Raw genomic sequence first — 23,481 nt, forward strand, 5'->3', positions numbered from 1 at the left:
TTAACATGATTACAAAGCAAATTCAGGTCCACCGTACTTTAAAGAGGATATAAAACTGTCAAACTGCAATTACAATCTAACACGATTTAATTTGATAAGTGATATCCCACAGATTTAATAACAGCAGATTGTGTTCAGCACAAATTACAATGGCCATGTTTAAAGAGAGACACTAAAAACTCTGACTTTAGGCCCAACATGCCTCACTTATAAATCATTGACTTCTGATACGTAGCACAGCCGTTGGGTGTTGGTGGACGTCCTGGAGGAAGTCTGATCCCTGGCTCCAACACCAAACTCGCAGGGCTTAAAGGATCTGTTGTAATGTCTTGGTGTAGAGTCCTTGCCTCAGTAGACCGGGACCGTTTGGGTGTGGTGTTGGCGACAAACAACATATTAGGCAGATGGTCTTCGTGCTTTGGCTTATGAGTGAATCACTTCTGTCCAGCAGAAAATATATATGAACTTTTCACTGCTTTCAGTTAGTCACTGCAACAGCGGGGCCAAACAGAGGCAGACTTGTCCTACTTTGAACAACAGTGCTACATGTGAGTTCACGTAAGAGCAGACAACAGTTTGCAGTAAATATGCACGTCAGCACACATAGTTTAATATGTCAGATGGCAGGTTTTTACACACAAAGGCATTGCCTTATTCAATGGATGATGTTTGGGTGTAAAACTGTTAAATTTTTAATGGCTTAATCCTGCCTGTTGTAGACTACACACGATGGACTTGGGGGGGGGGATTTTTCCCCCGAAGACAGAGCATCTGGTCTGTGCTATGAGTGTGTTTGGATATCTTTGCTTCATGTTACACGAATACCCTTTTGGCTGATTACTGCAGCATGAAATGCAAAATGCATTATATAAGATCATCTCAGTGTCATTTCTTATGTGAGGAAGCCTCACTGCACGAAGCCTTCGCCTACATAGCAGATGTGACTGTGTCTCACTGAGCAGAAAGTGGTAATTATGACGTTCAACCACAGCTTGAGCTAACATAACACAGAGAGAAGCATCTCATTATTTCTGTATGCAGAGTATTCTGATTATACTGATTATTCAGTGGTCTGTGGAAGAGAATGGACCCTCTGTACCGCTGAAACTATGACTGTAGTCCTAGAAGCACACAGTTACTGTGTGATTGGACTGTTGAAAATCTCAGTCTCCAGTGAATTAACATTTCTTTTCCTACAGAAGCCTTTTCTCAGCACTTAACGACGTGTCAGTATCCTCTGGGTTTGCCTAGAAATATGAATAGGCTGCATACAGCTGCAGTGAGAAATGTGTAGGTGTACAGCGTGGGTCTGGGATCACTTGCAGTGCTTCACACTATTAAGACTGATAGATGCAATCACACTTACAGGTAGTTTTATTTGCTTTACTGGATGAAAAACAACAATTTCCTATAGTAACCTGATATTTCAGATGTCATGTAAAAAGATAACTTCAGTCAGAATTGCCTGAATTGATTAATATCAAATAATAATATTTTTTGATATTGCAAAACAGACCAGATTTCACTGCAGTGTCAGAATTGACTAATTTCATTTGTTCACTTAACAGAATAAATGAAACTCAAAAGTGTCACTCCTACAAGAGTTTAAAGTTTTTTAACAGCTGCTGCTGATAATGATGATATGAAAGCTGCGAGTGAAACAAAGCAGTTTGACATTGTAGCCAGAGAGTTAAACAACGAAACAAAAGTCACTATAAATTTGCTGTAAAGTCAAAATAAGTTCAATTAATTATTCCAGAGACACCTTTTACATCAAACACAACTTTCACATAGTAAAATATTGATTAAAGCTCTTTTAAAAGGACAAGACACGCAGTCTGTTTCAGCCCTACCCTTTAACAGGATATAACCAACAAAACCCTGCATTTATTGAACTAATGTGTGGACAGAAAAAAGAGAAGACATGTTTCTGCACTTTAGCCACTTTGTGGTGAGAATTCACCACACTACACTTTATTACTGCCGCACAGTGTCTTTTTTTCTTCCTCCTAACTTTTCTTTAAGGACAAAGTCCTAAAATAAACTCTGGGCTGCTGCACTCTGCCTTACACAGTGAGGAGAACAACACTCAGAGAGTGGCTAGCATAAACGAGCTTGCATGCATACATGATTACATATTGTGTGTTCCCACATGAGTCCTCTCCAGGGCTGCAACTGACAACTATTTTGATAGTCGATTCGTCATCGATTAATCGACTAATCAGTTAATTACTAATTAAAACAATCTAAAACTGAAAAAGGATACATTCAAGCCATATTTCATCTTCACTTTTAACATTAACTGAAAATACTAAGAAGCGTGCGGCAGTAATGCACCAACAGTCAAATCCATACCAAAAAGAAAACAAGTGAAAAAAAGAATACAGCCTGGTTGTAACTCTGGACTGTGAAGTTGAATGATACAATTTTAATGTTGCACTTTAATGTTAAAATCCAAGACAACTCCGCTTATTTATAGCTAGCAGGCTACGCTAACAAGCTAAATATCTTACCATGGTGCTTCCTCTTCAAATATTCATGCATGACAGACGTGCTCCCGTGATACCTGAGATCGGGTTTACAAAACTTGCAGACCCTGGACATTTTAGGACGAGACGACGAGAATTCAGCCGCAGCCATTTCACTGTGTTTATACAGGTCATCTCCCGCTAATATTTACCGTAACTCGACTACGTCTCTAAGCAGAGATAGGTAAGACGTGAGATGACTCACTCCGTACGAAAAATGATGTTCAGCTCGACAGCGTGAAAAAGACGTGTGATGACGTAACCGACAATTAAATACGTCGGCGACTAATTACGTTATCGATTTTTGTCGACAGCGTCAACTATTCGTTGCACCCTTAGTCCTCTCACTATGCATAACATAACCATGTATGATTTCATGCACCATGTGTTCTCAGCTGGTAAATCTTTTCAAACGAAGCGAGCACGTTAAAGTTCCTCACACCTGTGAAATGTGGTTGACGGAGCTCTCCATGCGACGGAGCTGCGAAGCCTGGATGTCCAGCATCTGCAGCACATTGTTGGCCAACGTGTTGATGAGGTAGGCGACGCTTGCCAGAGACTGGGTGGTGTAGCTCTTCGTCTCCTCCAGCGCTCGCTGCTTGTCTGCGGACTGCAGGGAGAAATGAGACAGATTTAGGACAGGAGTAACACGAGGCCACCCTTTTTATTCGTAAACATGGAAGAAAACTGAAGCTTGAAAATGAGAAATATCAAACAACATGGGCAGAATGCAAAACTGGTGTGAAAGATGTCCTCAAGGCTTTGCTTCATTTTTATGGCTGCCCTTTCTCCTATGACATCAGTCCACAGCCCCTTGGGAAAAGACTTACAGTTTAATTTTTCTATTATTGTTCAGTCTGGAAAATGATTTCCCTAAAATTGCTGCATCTTTTGCTATTGATCTAAACCTTACTTACTACATCCCTCAGTTCCAAATTAATAAAATGTGTGATGTTGCTCTTTCAGTAATGGTATTTCCCACTGCTAAATGACAGGTCATTACTTGGGGCTTGAACTAACAGTTACTTTTAACAGCTGATCGACCCAATAATTTAGAGTCAACTCGCTGATTGTGTTTTAGTTGTGTAGCTGTGGAAAACAATCAACATGATGATTGTAGACACACTGTGATTTGTGCAGGATGTCAGACTCCGTGTTTGCATGAATGTGTGTCAGCGAGCATCGGCATGTCGCTACATGTGTGAGTAAACTAATTTTATGTGTGCACATGCATACTGTGTGCATATATAAAGAAGCAAGGCTGGTGCAGGGAGTGTGTGTGTGTGTGTGTGTGCCAGTATACCTCATTGTGAGGGCGGATTTGGCGCTTAAAATGTTTGAGTAGGTAGATGAGTGACAAGAACAGACATTTTGACTGATCTTCCATGAAGGACAAACTTTTAAAGGAATATTTGAGGGTTCAAGCTGAAATCAGATCAGGACTATGGTTCGGCATTTAGTTTTGATGATGAATGTTGAGGTACAGTCCTCACAAGTATGAGAAGACCAGGATCGGTGTGCGTTTGCCAAAGCACAATGTAGGTCAATGCAAACTCATTCATGCCTGAGGTTGACAAGAAACACACTGACACCCACGTGTGTGTGTGCCACTCTCTGAAACATGCACACATGAAAAATGTGTGCAACAGACAACACAAACATGTACATACAGAATTTGTGTCATAGATTCAGATGACCCAGAGCCCTACATTCACACTCAGAGCTCAAATTCTGTTAAATTTCTTGAATTACATAATGGACAAAAAAAAAAGCTCGAGTTCTGATTGGCTTGAAGCAGTGTCGGCAGCTAAAAGTCGAACCTCATATTCACACTAGCGAGGTGCCGGCAGTAACTAAGTGGTACCTGTGGTCATAACACCAAACACTTCAAATACTGTACTTCTCCTGACATAAGTTAAACTAAACTAAATGATCCTTTTATGCTTTAAACTAATTGAGATGTACTACTTTACCTTTGTTACATGTTGTATTTTTAAATCTAGATATATGAATATTAATTGAACTTAATATATATACCAAGAATACAGATATCCCTGACTTCATCCCTGCTGACCTCTGACTGACAGAATATTAGGTTTCATTCTCTACAATGTAAGAAGAAAGAGAACCAACACGCGTGTGTTGGCTAAATGCTAAAATGCTCGTGGAAGATGTCAATCTCTGAAAGCTTCCAACTTCTGTGAAGTGTGCACCACATTTCTGCTGTTCTCTTAAGCCCTGATGAGGCTCAGTGTGAGCGGATTATTTTGTAGAAACAAACAAGTAAAGTAAAGTTTAAAACAGAACCGGCCTCCCCTCCAACATGAATTTGTGATTGCAACCACTGTGGGGTTGTTTTTTCATCTGCGTTGTCTGCCCTATCTGATCTACATGTGTCTGGTGTACTTGGTTATTCGAATGTCAGACTTAGTCAGTTCTTGAGTGGCTACAGAAAATGACATTTAAAAGACCGACTGTTTCATGCACAGGCCACAGATGTAGGTCTACAGCAGAAGAATCAAGATTTGCTTTCTTTAAAGACAGCCTCTCTAATGCGTCGTTCTTAACATTATGTCACCGATGTAGAGCAGCCACTCCTCTAGCATGAGTTCAACCAGAGATGGCTGAAAGGGTGCATGTGTGCTGCGGTGCGCTTTTGTTTTCTGGTCTACTTTCTGGGTCTTTTTGAGTCAATTCCATCCATCCATTTTCTTTACCAGCTTAATCCATCACAGAATACCTTTAGTCAATCATGTTTTCTTTCGAGCCTCCTTTCCATTAGTAATATCTTCCATTCGGCCTTTTCATTGTTTACTTGGCTCTCTCTCTTTTCCAACTATCTTCCTTCCCCATATTTTCCCTTATCATTCTCTATTCTTCCCTCTATCTTCTGTTTCCCCACCATCTCTCTTTCCACTCCTCCCTCATTTTATTAGATCTCCCTCTTTCCCATCAGCCCTCTCATGTCCTGTTTGCTTTGACCTACTTGGAGGGTTGCCTTCTTTGGCCTAAGGCGAGGGCAGAGCAACTCACACACACACACACACACACACACACACACACACACACACACACACACACACACACACACACACACACACACACACACACACACACACACACACACACACACACACACACACACACACACACACACACACACACACACACACAGATGCTGCTAATGGTTTTTTTCAATTTCAACTAAGTTCATCTACATGAATCATATCAGATTTACATGAAATCATAAGTACACTCCGATTCCTCTGACCTATTTTTTTTTTTTTAAATGAAGACCCTACTAGTCTCATTCCCGCTGTCCATTTTTTAACAAAAAGGCTTTTAAACACCTAAAGGTGTGGTGACAAATGCTGCTGTAAGTCTTTTGGATGTAATCTTTGGGAAAAAAAAACAGTAAAACCACTGGCGTACTATAAACTAAAAGAGAATTTGCTCCCTTCATAAAACAGTCATAGCAAAGTGAACATTTTCGCGTGTGTGTTGCTGCCAACGAAAAACAAACATCATCCACTGATCCAAAATCGCTGGGTCTGTAGGGATTCTGAAAAGGCCACCTAGCCCCCGCAACCAATGAAATAAGAAGTGCTGTGCTTTGAGAAGAAGTAGTAGATCATTTGTTTCTTGCGGCACAAAAACTTCTTCTTTTAAAATGGTAGCAAAGGATAATGTGCATCCTCCAGCTGGGGCGCACTGGCAAGGAAAGCCAGGAAGTAAAACAGGATAGCGGCTTTGTTGTTAAAAAAATAGATAAAACAACTTTCAATGGAAATATAAAATCATGCATATACCTCTGGTAACATGTAAGGTAATAAAACAGAATTTTACCACTGCAGATTAGTCAGAAAACATGAAAAAACAGGCCAGAGGACCCTTTAAAGAATGATACTTGTATCTCCACCGTACCACAACACACACCCACTCAACATAATTTTACAAGGGCACCATGGCAGAAATCTGGCTTGCTGCTTCAGAGAACAAGAGACTTGTTAAAAGAAATATACAATAACAAAATGGTAATGCAGCCAGACAAATGTCCACAGCTGACACAGAGCTAAGGATCAAGGACTGGCCATGGAAGACTAGCTGACAGTAGAAAACACTTTACTTTGCATCACTGTAGCACCACAGGTATGTAAGAACAAATAAATAAATGGTTGAGAGAGGCCTTCAGTAGTTACAAGGTTAAAGCAAATGTCATATAATCAAAGTGTCCATGGTACAATATCCGTAACATGTCATACCTTTTCCCTGTGCTTTTGTTTTCTGTTTTCCTGACAATGTTAAATAAAAGCTAGAATTAAGGGTGGATTAAGTTGCTGGCATGGAGAGAGGCGCAACTAGACCAGAAAGAGCATCAGACTTTGAATCCCAGATCTGAACCACTCATCTATCACTCATGTGTTTGTACCTCATCTCAGAAAAACAGCCCCTAACAGCCAGCGGCCTCCCTTAACCTTACAAGGAAAGGTCCCTCGCTGTGTGTTTATAAGTCTGTGTTACTTTAATAAGTGTGGTAATCATTCATAATTTTTAACACACTGCCGGTGCACTGCAAAGATCTTAGGCACCACAGAAGTGAGCATATACTTTCAAAAGATTTCGTAATTTATATTTATTATATTTATAATATATATTTATATTTATTTCACTCAGCAGGTCTAAATAAAACAGCGTCTCTGTCGTAGACTGCATATATCTTTAAGAAGTCGATGTAAACAGTGCGACAGCAACAACTCTTTATAGTTACTGTGTGGTCTGGTTAACTCTTTCCTCTGTTATTAACTTAATCATACAAATATCAAAAACCTCCAGAATACAGATCAGAATAGACGCATTTAGTTAAAAGACAAAGTAGAGCATTTAAAAAATGTCAGCTCACATAAAAAGTGCAATGCATTGTGGGACCAAATGCCCAAGGAGTAAACTAGTGGTGAAATCTCAGTTTGCTCTTTTGTTGTTTTAGGCTTTAACAGAGAAAACGGTGAATGCTTGGAGCGTTATGAACTGCCTTATGGAAATCACATCTCTAAAGATGTCATGTTTTTCTGTTTGCCTACTAAAATGGCAATAATACACCTTTGTGAGAGGAGGCTTTCTGTTCAGTTGGTGAACAGAAGGTGGGCTTCAGGGGATTTATCATTTTAGAACTGCTGGGGTGTACAAACTCTCAAGATCACGCAACAACCCTTTGTTGTCATACAGATCAACACTGTTTATGTCCTGAATTTCTTCAGCATGATCTGCACCTGCTGCTTTGTTCCTTGTTGACTTATATCAGAGGAGCTGGTAATCAAATGTGGCCAAGAAGCAAACTCCTCATGTTGGATGCAGGTACGTAGCAGGTTTACAGTCTTGCAGAGAAAACTAATGAACGAATAATAATCAGTTCATTAATAAGTCCAATAAAATGCATTCACAGAGCACCATCAGCCGCCTAAACAGAAACTGATAACTTTCAGAATAGGTTGTTGTGTTTGTGCCTGCAAAAGGCAGATTTGACTCCACAAGACAACAGCAAGAGTTTTTGAGTAAGCAGAAAAATATAAATTTCATTTCAGCTCACTTGCATGATCAGCTCAGGTTTGCCAAAGTTCTGATCACAAACCCATCTTTCCAAATACTCAGCCTGTTTCACCCCCGCAGGAGCTGTTCCTGGCACCAGTGCAGAAAGTGGAGGCTGATACTCCTTCGACTGGAAAACCAATCGCCATGGTTTTCAGCCCAAAAATACACACTTGCACTCGCTACGAGCGTCCACATCCAGCCTCCTGCGGCAGTGCCATGTGTTTTCAATGAGCAGCAGGAGGTTGAGTTACATTACGACGACTTCTGCTGACAGCTAACCGGTACCAGCTGTGGAGAACCAAGACAGGCACAAAACAGAACAGGAGTGTGTGTGTGGGGAAGGTATATACTCTCTGCAAGCCACTTCATGGGCTCCACCAATGAAAATGCCCAATTCTTCATTTGGATTTATGAAAAATGAATGTTGACTAATGGATGCAGAGTTCCAACAGGTTTCCTTGCATCAATTTCCTGTTCCACGTCATGCTCATCAGCTGCATTCCTTTAAGATTTGATTCAATTTCCTCTTTAAAGAAGCTATTCTAATAAACTGTCAGGATATTTCAAGCGTCCTCTGCCTACTTTAGGCTCTGTGTAAAACGCAGCTTCGCCGAGTGTTTCACTTTACAAACTCACAGCAAGCAGTGAAGATTTGAGTGGTAAATCTGACAACCAGGTGTCTAACAGGAACAGTGCATTTTATTTATCTTGATAGACGATGTAAGAAGAATGGCTGTTCTGGCACTTAAAAGAACATTAATGCACATTTTCCATCAATATCCTTCACTCTACAGACACTAATAAGTCTTTAAAAATGCTGCAGAAAAAAAACACTACGAAATATCATATTTTTGAGAGTTAATTAAAAAAAAAACCAGACATGCACACCTGCAAAACTGTCATTGTACAAAGTCGACAGCAATGGACGGTCAGCACCAGATGGTCCAACTGAGTAGCCTTAAAAACTACCCTAATTATCAGTGTCAGCAGTTCATCTTCTGCTGCTTGTGTTCTCTGACATCAGCTTCATATCTGCACACAGATGTTACATTTAACAGGTAGAGACAGACCGCAAGAAGTCCCACAGGCTCCAATTAGTGTGCTGCTTCAACATCATCAGTAACAAACATTGTCCTTTTTCAGTCTTTCTCCCTTACACTGGCCTCAGTTTGGGTTTCTAAAGGGGTCTCAGTCTCGGATCGAGCTCCAGATTGTCTGTTTAGATAATGGGTTTGATGATGATTCAGTATAAGAATAGCACAAGACATATTACGCTGTGTCATGATTTACTGAACAAAAAGGAAGTCAAAATACAGAAGAAGTGCTTCCCATGATTCAATAGCCTGTAGAACCACATTTAGCCGCATTATTTTTAAATAATAATTTCTGTTTTTGAGGATTTTTTTTGCCCATTTTCTTCACAATTTAAAAAAAAATTAAAAAATTTAGTATGTGATTATTTGTCATAATTTTCTTTATAAATATTTATGCCACCATTATACTAAAAACCTAGTGACAGTTTTATAACTCATGAAGCTTAGGTTATCATAGAAATTCCTTCCTTCCTTTTTTAATTCGGCCAACCCTAAAGAATATTATATAGTAATATTTTGGCTTAGTTTCTGTTGTTTACCTGAGGTTGGATTTGCCAAAAGCTTTAAAAGCTGATGGGGAGCATATAAAACCTTAGAAATGAAGAAGGGGGGCACTTTCTTTTTCACATGTCAGCATGTTGCAGCTTCAGATTGTCTCTGCAGACATTAACTCTCAGTCATCAACACGTCAGCTGTTCTAATCATCATCGGGTTATTAACACTCACTTGGATGCATTCAAGATAATGTCAATCCATTTAGTAGCTTCCAATAAAAATGTAGTATTTCTAGCTTCTCGTTCAAGAAAAGTCTTCAATAGATGTTGACCGAAACTTTATTTATTTACAAATGCTGAACGCTAAAATGAATGACAACAGCAATCAAAGTTCAACCTCATAACTTTATGACTTAAAATAAATAGTCTGATTTTTGTACACATTTAAAATGATTGAATTAGTAGAAACTAAATAATCTATCCAACCAGTCAGTTATTAATAATGACACTCGTGCGATAGCAGGGTAACAGGCAAATGACTTGCTTTAAATAATTAAAGTGAGATTGAAATGCTGTGAGCACATCACTGGAAGTGGTCACACAGAGCCAAGTAGGGCTTAACCTGGGTCATGCTCACATCAAAATATTTAGCCCATAAAACAGGATCAACAACAGTGTTGGATTATGTAACAGATCACATCATCTGCTTCCAGCAGAAATGTAGGCCACTGGGTTCTGAGTTAGCACTGCAACTTGGGCCGATTGGACATGTATGACCCGTTAAATGAGCTGGAAGGGTTAGTTTTTTGTGATGCAAAGCGATTATGACGTGATGTGATTCCCGAGCAGGAAGCTATTGCTCACATAGACAGAAAAGAGCGTTATCAGTCATTTCAACTCAAGAAAGATCAGAGGACGTAAGGAAGAAAGAAGAAGATAAAGAAGGGGAGGGAAGAAGAAAAGGGAGGAACTTTCATCTCTCCTTCAGTTCTGTAGTTATGATGCTGAATAGCGACGGGCAAATTATGTCACAGTGAAGTTCATCTTTGACATTTGCATTTATGTGAAAGTTTCCAACATTCAGCATTTTGTTTTATGCAATTCAGTTGACCTTTGACCACCAAAATCTCATCAGTTTATATTTTTAAAAGTGCTCTACATCCAACAAAAAGTCTTAAAAACATAAATTTGACTTGTAGATTGCACCTGAAACTTACAGCTGAGGGTGTACGGATCGCACTTTACTGTAATACCAAGTTGTACCACGAAACAGTTTACCATGTGTCACTGTAGTGTCTCGTCTGCCCTGGAGCCAACAGAAGAACAAGAAACAGTAGAAACAGAAACATAACCAGAGCGCAGAGTCAAGTCGAAGGTGGTGAAAAGCCCAGAAATTACAACAACGTCAGAAATGAAACTCCATTCAACAGCAAAGATACAAAACTATCAAAAAGAGCCAAAAACAAGAGTCAGTGTTCTCCAGTGTTTTCATATTTGTGAGCATATACATTCTACATGTAATACTCCATTTAGAAACTGTCCCTGTAAACTTCTTTACACAGCTAATCGTGTCTGAACCATAACTGTAATTCTTATGTTTACACTTTCTGCATTTTCAATTCTGAAAGCAGTCTGTAGATGAATTATTTTATATATGGACATTGAAATATTCTGTTCACTGTGGTCATTTGAGTATGTCTGACGCTGTATAAGTTACAAAAAGATCATAAGGTGAAAGGTGTGTTGGCAGAGCTAAACACTAATATCTGCTTTTAGCATTTTTGTCTATTCTTTAATAAATGTAATATGGTTTAAAACTGTCCAGATTATTGACTATGTCCAAACAGTATAGCGAATAATTTAATTTTCATTAACACTTAGAAAGAAATATTTATTTTATGTGTGCAAATATATAAGGACATGACAGATAATCTTGAGTAGCAATGGAAAAGTATACTTCTGGCACCTTGTGATAACAGAAATTCCCCCAAAACATTAATGAAATTTCCCATTTACAAAGCTGAAGGACATTTTTGGGGCACACAATGTTGCCGAACCAAAACTCGATTGTGTAAATGAACCCCAGATCGTTTTCTTAGTTAAATCCTCATGGTGATTCTGCAGCCTGTGAGGGAGACTTAACGCAAGGCTCTTGTTATCACAAAAGCAAAGGTTTTAACATTTCTGCGTTGGCTCAACTGTTCATACCTGTAACAGACTCAAAGGGCTTAAAAACAGCAGTTCATTTTCATTCAGACCCTCCGGTGTCACTGGATAAGACTGGGGTCAGAAAGGGATGTCTCACACTGTTTATGTGACTGAGATATTGCCAAAAAAATTGAATTTATGTAGCCTGCTGCTCTCAGAGGAGCCCGACATTCTCTGTAAAAATGAGCTCACTGCCTCACCCACAAACTTTAAACACAAAACACTTGTTGGGGAACAACAACAGCACAATGTGGAATATATGTGGGGAAAAGTGCACCGATTGTCATGATAAATGCTCTTTTAATTCATGTGTTAAAACTGAAGGAATGTGTAATTTAGTATCTGGTATAACAGAAAAAATACGTTTTTCAATCCCTGCGACAAGATTTCACTCGTTCAACCCGAAGCGACACATCACACACAGCCGGTGTGTGGTGTTAATGCAGTTTCTCTTGAGAGACGGTGATATTCTCACACACAGCTGCACAAATGCGATGAATATAAAACAAGGCGATGAACAGGTGTTTATTTAGAGCCAAGTGAGGAAGAACAGTTGCTCATAACAGCCTTGCTTGCCCACGTACGCAACAGTCATGTCTCCACCGACCAAGCACAGCAGGAGGATGGCAATCCAACACACAGACAAAGTGTCTATCTTACCATCTTAAGATGCAGCTTCATAAAGCTGATCATGAACAGGATGTTACAGATAAAAAAAATGTTTTTGTCTGAGCCACACTTGAGAAAAATGAAAATGAAGATCTCTGTGTATTTGTATGAAAATCAGAGAAAGCTAAGCCCTGTATTTAGGTCCATCGTGATGCTTATTGAAGCAAAAACAGCCACAACACACCTTTCTCTGTGATCAGGGATCTTAAATATGAACTTCACACTAACAATCAACATTGATGTGCACTCATGTACAGAAACTTCCCCTTACATTTTTAGCTTTTCTCTAAGACTGAGATCAAAATCAATTCATTCATAGTTATAAAACTAGCAAAACTTTAGCTAATACTTGTGATTTGTGTTTTGCTGCAGGTGTTCATGTAATAAAACGCACTCTGTATAAGGTTTTTTTTTTAAATGTAATCAAATTAAACTAAGACTAAAAAAAATGAAAACACGGTTGTATTAAGAGCAATTTAAGTGCGTCAGTTCCTTCTAAGTGATGGTTATTAAGCACCAAAGTGTCACGCCAGACAACAATGAACAAATCTATGTTTAAACGATTTCCTGCTTATTTGCAAATATCCCACATCACATAGAAGAGTCTTTCAGACATACAAACAAATATTAATTTCTCTTCAATTCGGCGTACATGCAATGAGCCAATTCCTTAATGCAAGAAAATGACAACTTTTAAAACTAACTTACAGTACATCCATGGCATTCCCAGTTACGTTCACACACCGTACTGCTGCGTAAACCAGTTGTAAAAGTTGATTTTTCGCAAAAACAGTGATTTCTAGTTGACAACTCGACTGTTATTATTGCTGTTTACTCATAAAATGTGCCAGTTTTTAAACTGAATTCGGCATTACTTTTAACCTTTACATACACGCTAACGGTAACATAACGGATTATGGTACAGTCATTCCATCACTCCTTTCTCCAAACCGCCCACTCCCTGCTGGCATTCCCTATAGTGGTATCTAAAATTAACAGTAATGTATTTTTATTAAAATACTTGGGCGTACCTGGACATAGTTGCTTTCGCAGTATTCTGCTACTCTTTCCAGGTTAGTAAAACTATCCAGTAACGCTCTCCGTCCCGCTGGAATTTCCTCCTCCAGCAGCATCTGTAGCTCCGCCATCTTTACATGCTTTTTACTACTAACGGCTGCGGCTCGCGCTGACTGGATGTATTGTGCTGCCTTCGGAGACTGTGGGAAATTCAAGATTGACATCAAGAGTGTGATGCGATGACTGATAAAATGTGAGGAATTTTTTTCTCTCTCATTATAGTTGGAGGGAGACTAGTAGGTGAACAAGAATGTAAAGGGTTCTGGTAATTGATGGATTAAACTGGAGAACCGGGAAAAAGCTCATGGGTCAGGGGTCTACGGTCACAGAGCCTTTAAAGTGATTTTAAGTTGGTAAGATTTTCAAATTACTACACAGAGAGACACATCCGTGATAAAAAACACACGTAAAACTACTAATATCACAAACTGATGCAACGACCATGATGGGGACTTCAATACAATTCCTATAGAAATAAAAAGAACACAGATTCGCTAAAAGTTTAAAATCACTACCAGAGACAAAGGGTTCAGATATACCGAACGACCATGAACACAGACATAAAACATTTAGATGGTCAACTGTCCAAAGAGATTAAAAATGAAAGGGAGAAACTGACTGAGATACACGTCAAATATAAGAGACTGTGAAAATAAAAAACTAAGAGAAAAGCAGCAGACGCAAAACTACAAAGAGATGAAAATGATCTAAAGAGCAAAAATTACAATACAAAAAAAGCAAAATAAAAGAGATGTATAATAGCCAGAAAGAAATACAAAATTAAAATATACAACACAAAAACAGTCAAACTAAGCACAGACAGACACGAAAGAACTATAAAAGACACAAGACAAAATACTAGAAGCAGCTAGGCATATTATATATATTTAAAGGTATATTTTTCTTGTATTCTCAAAGTTTCCATCAACCTATGGTTAATAATAGTTAACCACCCTTATAATTATCTTTATTTAAAAAGATGTTCATTATACATAAAAGACTCCATTTGTCTTGAAAGTTATAATCATGTTTCAATCCAATTTAATTTGGAAACAGAAGTAAAAGAACCTAAAACTTTAGACCTTCATTCTCCATCTCAAACACCAAACAACTGACAACTGTTCCTTTACATATACTGTGTTTCTTTATTTATTTACAAAATTACACTCAGTAAACAAGTTATGGGAATTACATGGTACAAAAAACAAACAATAGATAAGCAGCAAAACTGACAGACAGACGGACGGAGGGGTTTCAGGCAGGAATGTCAAGGTTTTCGTCTTCTCTTGGGTATCCCTCTACCTCCATTGTCATCAAAAATTCTGTAAAAGAAGAAAAACAAAAACAAGAGCTTCACTTTGCGTTATTATAGAAACGACACACTCATTTTGTTTGTTCAGTATGTGCGTCATAATCACTGTGTGGTGTATATGAACTTGTTTTATTTGGTGCCATCTGGTGGTAATGTTAAGAACTGCATCTAAAGTTCAGTTTTATTTTTTGCAGGAATACAAAAACATCTCCCAATGTCTACTTTTTTAAAAATCATTCAATTTTATCATTCAGTTGACTTGTTCCTTGTCCTCTTTAACAGCTCAATTAGTATAAAAACCTTTAAACTGATTTTTCCAAAGTCCTGTGGAGGATGAAGCTGACTATATTTGAATGAACCCTGATTTTTTATTTTTTTTCCATATAGATATTTAAAAAAAAAAAAAAAAAACCGCTTCACATAAAAAGACCAGTTAAGTAAAGAAATAGAAAAAACTGTTTCGAAACACTTATTATCCTGTTAAACTATTGCCAACTCAGTGACTTTTCAATGCTTACATGGCCCAACCAAGTCTATTTTTTGCCAGACAAAACCAAATGAATCTTGTTAGTTTTAGGTCAAAATAAATAAAACACAACTCTGTCTCACCATCATCTATATTTTGTCACAGTTTTAAAATGTGAACTACTATCCTCGGCATCCTACATAATTAGGATGACAAAATATATTTTAAAAAAAAGTTTTTTTTGCCAAATAATAGTTCCCAAAAATCCAAGTGGATTTCTTTCTAAATTAAGACAAAATTTATTTAGTTCTGCAGTTTTTTCTTGTGGTTTAAATGACAGTGAAGTTAACTTGACTTCAGTGTGCATTATTTAAGTTTCAAAAACCTAAATACTTGCTACTTTTAATACATAAGATATGTGGAGAACTCCAACGTGAATACTGTGACAGCTTATCGGTTTTCGTGTTTCATGTAAAAGCCACATCCCGAATATGACCAAAACGAGCATGTAGCTAATTTTAACCATTTAATACATAAACTGGTGGCAGCTGATAAAGTTTTGAATATCTTCAAGGGCGTTATAAATGACTTCAGGTCAATGTGGCCCAAACAACAGTTAACTTGACAGTGATAAATTACCTTCTGTGTAGTCGATGTCCGGCCGCGTGGACACGACGGCCCAGGCCACACCCACCAACAACGCCACCACAAGATTGACCACGATCCACGGCCGCAGGATCTGCTGCTCTGAGGCGGAGGGCCTACGGCAGGTGAGGGGGAAGCAAGAAGCTTGGATTACCAGCTGGGAAAAGCAGTCAGTGGGAAAATCTGACAATTGCTTTCCTTGATGGCAGATTTCTGGCTACCAAAATCTCAGAAAATGAACAAAAAAAATTCAACCTAAATGAACAAATTCAAGCGTCTCTTTTGTGGCTTCAATAATCAGTGCGTCTTCCTAAGATTTTCCTCTATCGTGGATCATAACTGTAAAGGGTCCTCATCGAGATGTTTGAGCTAGTTCATACTATTAAAATCTTAATTTATTAGCTTTAAAAACATAAAAACAAAGAATCAGGGATCTCACCACAGTGTTTCGTTGGCGGTGGGATAGAGGTTGATGCGATCACTGGTCATTTGCTGGCTGAGGGACAGGATCAGGGCTATGAAATACACTGAATACACACAGATATGTTGTTAAGACTCTTATTCATCATCACCACTGCCATCATGTTGCCATCTGTTGGGTCTTTGTCTGGACTCACTTACAGAATGAAGCCAGAGCAACAGGGTCGAGGGTGAGGAAGCCTCTCAGAGCCATGGAAGTCTTTGCCAGGTTCACTCTGCAGATAACAGCAAACTTCTTGTTAATTCAAGTCGCTGATTGATTCTGCCTCTACTATGGCACAGATGCGCTATTTGCATCAGTGTATGTTGCGAATTTCCTGTTCAAAATTCAGTCACTGAAATTTGAGATTAGAAACATGTGATATTGCAGCGTTTTTATTTGTCTTTCAGGCTGATTTATGCTCATTGATGGCGTGCAGCGAGCAACTCACTCACAAACCTGTCGAACGCGGACACGGTGCTGATGGCCAGGAGCAGGTAGAGCAAAGACTGAGCCGGGTAGGCCAACGGGTGGTACTGCTGCAGCAGGTTGGGCAGTCTGGTCATCTGCTCCCCTGCCAGCACGTACACAACAATGATATTCCACACGGCGAAACCAGCCAGGAATCCGTGTGAGAACAGGCCAATCACCCTGCAGACAAAGAACATAACACACAACTAAATGTGAAACTGTTTCATTCCCACATTACTTTTATTATTAGAGATCGTGTTTGGGAGAAGTACAATGTGTCTTGTGATGTTGCATAACCTGCATAAAATGATTACACAACTGAGCCTCCTGAAGAGCTGTTGACAGCATTCAATGCATGTGTTCATAATTACTTTTTAAAGCTTAAAGATGATACTGATGAGTCAAAAAAAATCAAGCAAAAGCGTACACAGCTGATTTGATCTACTGGCAGAGTGTGAGCAGGCCATTTAATTGGACCACCGCCCACCTCCCAGTTTGCTGTCCAGCACCAAGATGCTGTGGACCATGTGAGAAAACGTTCAAGACATTCTGCTTCTTCTTTGTCTGTGGGAGATCACTGAACATGCAAGTACAGCTGAATTCACTGTGCAGATGTCTTTAAGTTACTCCAAAGATGATTTTGTCAGATGTCGCTGCGGTTCTAAAAATCTGGATTTTATTTGAGCAGAGCAACAGTCTGGAAACGCTTTGAGACTACAAGATGACATAAACTTAATGGGATGATTTTCAGTCCCAGTCTCTGATGTGACAAAAGAAACGGAAAACATGCAAAAATATGGAACTTTGGAGCTTGTGTGGAGCATCAGAGCCAATTTAAGAAATAAACTTTGACTTTGTCTCTGACTTGAGGTGAGTTTACAGATGCAGGAGTGATTCGACCCCCAACCTCATCACCTGAGTGTGTTACTGCTGCTTTCAGAGCTTCGATTTTGAATGGTAAACAAAATTGCCAGTTTAATCTTTGCAATAAGGAAAAACCTTCCAATTATAGATTTAAAAAAAATATTCCCTCAAAACAAAAACATCGATCTTCGTTCTAGCTTCCACTTTAAAAACAAATGAGCGTTTCTTCTCATTTCTTATAATTTCAGCCCACCCGAAGTCTAATTTTAACTCTGGAGTCTCATTCCAGGCTTCTTTTACAGCTAATGTTAAATGTTTTTAAAGCTTGTTTACATAGAACATAGAACATAAAAGTATTAAAAACTAAACTATAACAGAGAAAATGGCACAATGCAGTGAAAAATGCTTATTTCACATCTTTCCAAGTAAACCCTGAGTTGATTAAACAGGCTAACGACATATAAAGAAGTGAAAATTACCACCGCCTGGAGCAGTCACAAATACTTCAAAGTCAGTCTCACAATGAAATCAGTCGTCAGTCGTAGGAGACGTTTCACCTTAATAAAGGGCCTGACTACTTGTTTCACCACTATTCGTTTTTAAGGATTCCTCAATTTCCACAAAAATGGGAGAAAACTCAATTCATCAACATATTTTAATGTAATTTGGACATGAAAATGTAGAATCCTAAATGTGATCAAAATAGTATTTTTTCTTGTTTTTAAATTCTGTCTTTTATTAAAAACTAGTTATCAATATAGTTGCTTAAGTGGCATCCCCAAATGTGTGTCTTGCATTTGCAACAATTTTGCATCATACTTTAAACTCCACTTTGCAAACTGCTGCAACCATCTTCTCGTCTTTAAAGTGAATGGAAGTTAAAAAATGTCATCCTCAGGGATAGAGACAGATTAGTGTGTATGAGTTGGTTGTGTGTATGTGTGAGTGCAGACCTGAAGCCGTTGTGAACCCTCAAAGCGATGTCTCTGGTGGTCCAGATCTGTCTGGGGTCCATGTAGTCGTCCATCAGCTCCGAGTGTCTGAGCTGCTCCACTCGATCTGCCTGAAAACGCCCTGCATACACAGCCATGTCACAATCAGTCTAAAAGACATCGTAGACATAGATAGTCATGCCTGAAATATTTAAAAACAAACCAAAAGTGTTTCTATCTGATCTTCAGTTAATATGTGGTTATCACTGGAGAGAACCAGTTCCAAAGAAATTTTGACGATGAGTAAATTATCTCACAAAGCACATTTTTATTCACAATTGAACATATAAAAATGTTCAATATCAAATGTTGGAAGTCAGGCATTTTACAATATGATGAAAAATAAGAATTTGAAGCAAAAAAAGGCTTGAAAAGTTGGTGGCATTAAAAAGTAACAGCTGGAGGAACAGACCACAGCTAATTAGGGTTAATTGGCAACAGGTCAGAAACATGATTGGGCTTTAAAGGGCACCTTAAAGAGTCTCTCAGAGGTAGAAATGGATAGAGGTTTAGAAATTTGCTAATTTTGGAGCAATTTCAGAATAGCGTTTATAATTGACTTTGAATTATCCAGTTTCCACAGTATGATGATATCACCAAAAGATTTAGAGAATCTGGAGACATCTCTGCGTGCAAGGAGCACAGCCTAAAATCAGTGTAGGGTCTTTGTGATCTTCAGGCTGCACTGCAATAAAAAAAAAGGCACAAATCTGTCCTGGAAATTATTGCATGGGCTCAGGAGCCCTTGCAGAAATCACTGTCTGTGAACACGGGTCACTGTGCCATCCACAAATACAGGTTAAAGCTCTATTATGCAAAGAAGAAGCCACAAGTGAACGTGATCCAGAAACAGCGCTCCTTTAAAATGGATTGAGGCAAAGTGTTCTGTGGTCAGATGGATCAGAATCTGAAATTAATTTTGGAAATCGTGATCTACCAGACAAAAGAGGAGAGGGACCATGCAGTTTGTTGTCAGCTTTCAGTTAAAAAGCCTGCATCTCTGATGGTATGGGGGTGCATTTGAGCCTATGGAACTGGAAACTTTAACATCTGGAAAGGCGCCATCAATGCTGAAAGGTATATACAGGTTTTAAGGCAACATGTGGTGCCATCCAGACGATGTCTTTATCAGGGAAGGCCTTGCATATTTCAACAAGCCAATGATGCTAAACCACATACTGCATCTATTACCACAGCATGGCTTCATAGTAGAAGAACCCTAAAGACTAAATACAACAAAGAAGACCAAGGACGAGCAGCTAGGATCCTGTATCAGACAAGAATTAGACAACATTCCTCTCCCAAAGGTCCAGCAGCTGGTCTCTTCAGTTGCCAGATGTTTACAGACTGTTGTTAAAAGAAGAGGGGATGCTGCACAGTGCTGAACGTGGCTCCGTACCAACTTGTTTTTTATATGTGGTACTGCCGTCAAATTTAAGATGAGCAAGCACTTGTAACATATATAAATAAATAAATATACCTTATATATTTAACTTCAAATGGTTCCCATGTAAATTAAATATTGTCTTATGATATGTGCTAATCATTGCATTCTGTTTTTATTCAGCATTCCTTTATTGGAATTTGTGTGGAATTTTCTAATAATTAACAAAGGATGTTTTACTCAACTTTGGTATCAGATAACCTATTTATATATGAGTCTGTAAATTAACACTATCCATAAAAAGTGAAGAAAAAAACTACAGAAGAAAAGCAAAGTAAAATAAATGGAAATTCCAATTATTCCTCTTTCTGTTAATTTACATTGTTTGATTAAATGCACAGAGAAGTATATTTGAGTAATGAAAACATGAGGTTCAAGCTGTGCCTTTCCCTCCTTTTCTATCCAGTTAAATGGGATTCACACTCACGGTTCCTCTCCACGAAGACTTTGCCAACTGGCTGGCTTTGTCCGTGTGGGGCGGAGAACAGGGAATGCTGGGGGATGGGCGACTGGGCATCAGTGACGATATCATCATCTTCAGCTCCCAGGTCATTGCTGCAGTGCTCTGTGGCCTTCGCCTTCCTGCTGAGGAATACAGGAAAAAGGGTGTTTGCAGGGCCAGGACAAGCAGAATACTTTCCAGGCAGAAAAGCCTAATTTAAACATAAAGAGAAAAGAGGGGAAGCAATCTTTACAAATGAGTGTGTGAGTAAAACCCCTCAAAATCTTCTGATGACGCAGTCACTCTTGGATTGTTGAGGAGAAATCAAATCCCCTCTTTACAACTGTTGACTGTCGTGATGGCCAAAGCGATTATATATGATCCCAGGTCTGTTGTGATCACAGTCCACTGGTTATTCACAATAAATCAGGTCACATGGCCCGTTCAGGTTGAAAACCTTTGTTCTAGGCTACCACATCTGAGGTAAATGGTGTTGTTATTGCAAGTGTGCTGTTTTTCCTCATTGGAAATCTTTGTTTTTCAGGGGATTCTACACAAACTCCCAGGGATATCTCCATTAAAGACTGCATTTAACTTACCTCAGTTCCTGGATTAATTAACTTACTGAAATTAGGATATTATTTAATATTCCAGTCCTTTGTGCTTAATAACTGCCACTGAATTATCTCATTTACTGGCATCTGCTGCGTTTGTAGGTGATGTCTTAAAACTGATATTTTCTGTGATAGAAAAATTCTTTAAATGTTAACTGTAAGTTACTGAAAAACTGACCTGTCATATTTTCTGTTTACTTCTGATAACGTTTTCATCACTCAGCTCTGTATGTCATGGTATATTTGGATGTTTCATCAGTTATTTAGATGCTCACGTGTCTGATTTTACATATTAACCACCATTTCTACATCCTGTTGCATCAAATGACTCCTCATTGTTGACATGTACACTATTAATGAAGATGATTTCTATTTGATAAGCGGAGTTTGCTGAAGCTGAATTTGAGATTCACAACAGCATTTCTCATACAAGATGAACTTCACCTAAAAATTATGACAGAAAAAAATGTAACTGTTGCTTAGCTCTGACAATAGTTTCCTTTTGGACTGGCATAATTTATGTCTTTTATTCTAAATAAATTCTTAATTAATCAAAAACTCTCCCAATTTTGAGTTATGTTTCTTTAAGCTCACTGCTGATGAAAAGATCATCTCTAATTTTCAGTCCATTTGGTTCATTTTGATCAATGAACATTTGACTTTTCCTCAAATGTCACCATCATGTTAATATGTGAACTTCATGCTTATTCGTATCAGATTAGTTGGTAATCACCTTTTCTTTTTCGTTCTTCTGGTGACAGCAACGGCCATTTCCTCTCCGTCCATGACAGACTCGGCCATGTTGCCGTTTGGAACATCAGCATGCTCCATTTCCTGGTCTGACATACAAAAACATGACGGAAAAATTCTTTAAGATGATGTTTCATCATCATTATACTTCAAAGGCTGGTCATACACAACCTCCAAATGACTAATTTACACCCAACACTTGTTGACTTCCCACCAGCCGGCTCGTGCCCCCTTTAGTTAAAAGTCAAGGTTTGCTACCAATATTAGATGCTTTCTTCTTTTTCTTCTTCTTCTGTGGTGCTGGATCCTGCAGATCTGGAGTCAGAGGGTCCCTGCTGTCAGAGCTACTCCTGTTATTCACATTCTCCATCTCCACCTCCAGGCCCACTGTAACAGAGCAGGACAGAGACGTGTAAACAGAGTAAAGCAGAACAGAGGACTGTGTGGAGCTGCTGGAATTATTAGCTCACCTTCCCCCTGCTCCTCGATATCGTTCACTTCCTTCTTCACTTTCTTCTTCTTGCTCTTAACGATTGGCATGGTGATGATTTTCTGTGAGAGAATCAGAAGTGCAGCATGAATCTCTGACCGTGAAATAGACTGTGTACCTTTGAAGAGTAAATGAGGTCACTAATTGATGTTTAACGAGGATCTTAAAGTGGCCGGGTGGTGATGCCTGTGTGAGATAACTGGATTAGTCTGAGCTCTGACAACAGGTGGTGGATCAAAGCTTCAGAAAACCACAAACCGTTTCTGTGCACAATGAAAGCAATATAAGCCAATTCTTGGTCATTTTGAAAAGTTTGTTTTGCAGATAATGCACCTCGATGGCTTGTTAAAAGAAACACATCCCTTCTTAGTGAGCTTCTCCTGGCCACCGCCATCATACAATAAATATCTGTACATCTAACAGGGTCGCCTGCAGCAGCGAGTAGGGACAATTTCTTTATGCTTTGCATAAGTACAGTATAATGTATTATATTTTCCCCCCAGAATGTTTCGTAGCTGCGTTGGTTCCTTTGGCACAAAATACAAAGGTTTCATCATAAAGGTTGAAAAACTGCACAGTACAATTTCTGGGCTCCAAAAACAAGACATGCCTACATTTTCCTGTTAAAACTGTGACATTACCTCTTTTGTGTAAAATTGTCAGAAAAGGGATATTGGAAATTAGAACATGTTCAAGAGCACTCATAAGGAAGTTGAAGCGGTTGTGAGACGGTAAATACAAGGTTAAGCTGGGATGTTGATAAAAATGCGGTTAGAGTTTAGATAAAAACATGATTAGATGTACGTCATCTCGTCATATGAACACTGCTCTCCAACAACAGATTTTCAGCACCATTGTTGTGACTATACTTAGTT

The 23,481-nt window shown here is 38.8% G+C and overlaps 2 protein-coding genes across 4 annotated transcripts in view; both read right to left on the reverse strand.

Annotated features, from left to right (window-relative positions):
* The window catches only part of LOC140319669 (abl interactor 2-like), a 30,727-nt gene extending 16,932 nt beyond the window's left edge, over positions 1 to 13,795 (reverse strand). For all 3 annotated transcript variants that reach the window (XM_072397410.1, XM_072397409.1, XM_072397408.1), the window contains exons 1-2: positions 13,611 to 13,795; positions 2,971 to 3,138 (exon numbers count right to left, since the gene is read on the reverse strand). In XM_072397410.1, coding sequence (XP_072253511.1) covers positions 2,971 to 3,138; positions 13,611 to 13,727 — 285 coding nt within the window. In that variant the 5' untranslated portion in view covers positions 13,728 to 13,795. The remainder of the gene's footprint in view (positions 1 to 2,970; positions 3,139 to 13,610) is intronic.
* A 1,001-nt stretch (positions 13,796 to 14,796) lies between these two features.
* LOC140319682 (transmembrane protein 237A-like) lies at positions 14,797 to 22,665 on the reverse strand. The gene is made up of 10 exons (XM_072397424.1): positions 22,587 to 22,665; positions 22,375 to 22,503; positions 22,100 to 22,205; positions 20,738 to 20,892; positions 18,828 to 18,948; positions 16,999 to 17,190; positions 16,701 to 16,774; positions 16,519 to 16,606; positions 16,074 to 16,195; positions 14,797 to 14,978 (listed from the first exon to the last, which is right to left on the reverse strand). Exons 1-10 carry the CDS (start codon positions 22,654 to 22,656, stop codon positions 14,911 to 14,913), a joined length of 1,125 nt encoding a protein of 374 aa, XP_072253525.1. The 5' UTR covers positions 22,657 to 22,665; the 3' UTR covers positions 14,797 to 14,910.
* Between the last annotated feature and the right edge of the window lie 816 nt (positions 22,666 to 23,481).

This window comes from Leuresthes tenuis, unplaced genomic scaffold (genome assembly GCF_036924035.1).
Source record: "Leuresthes tenuis unplaced genomic scaffold, fLeuTen1.0.hap1 SCAF_12, whole genome shotgun sequence".
NCBI classification, from domain to species: domain Eukaryota; kingdom Metazoa; phylum Chordata; class Actinopteri; order Atheriniformes; family Atherinopsidae; genus Leuresthes; species Leuresthes tenuis.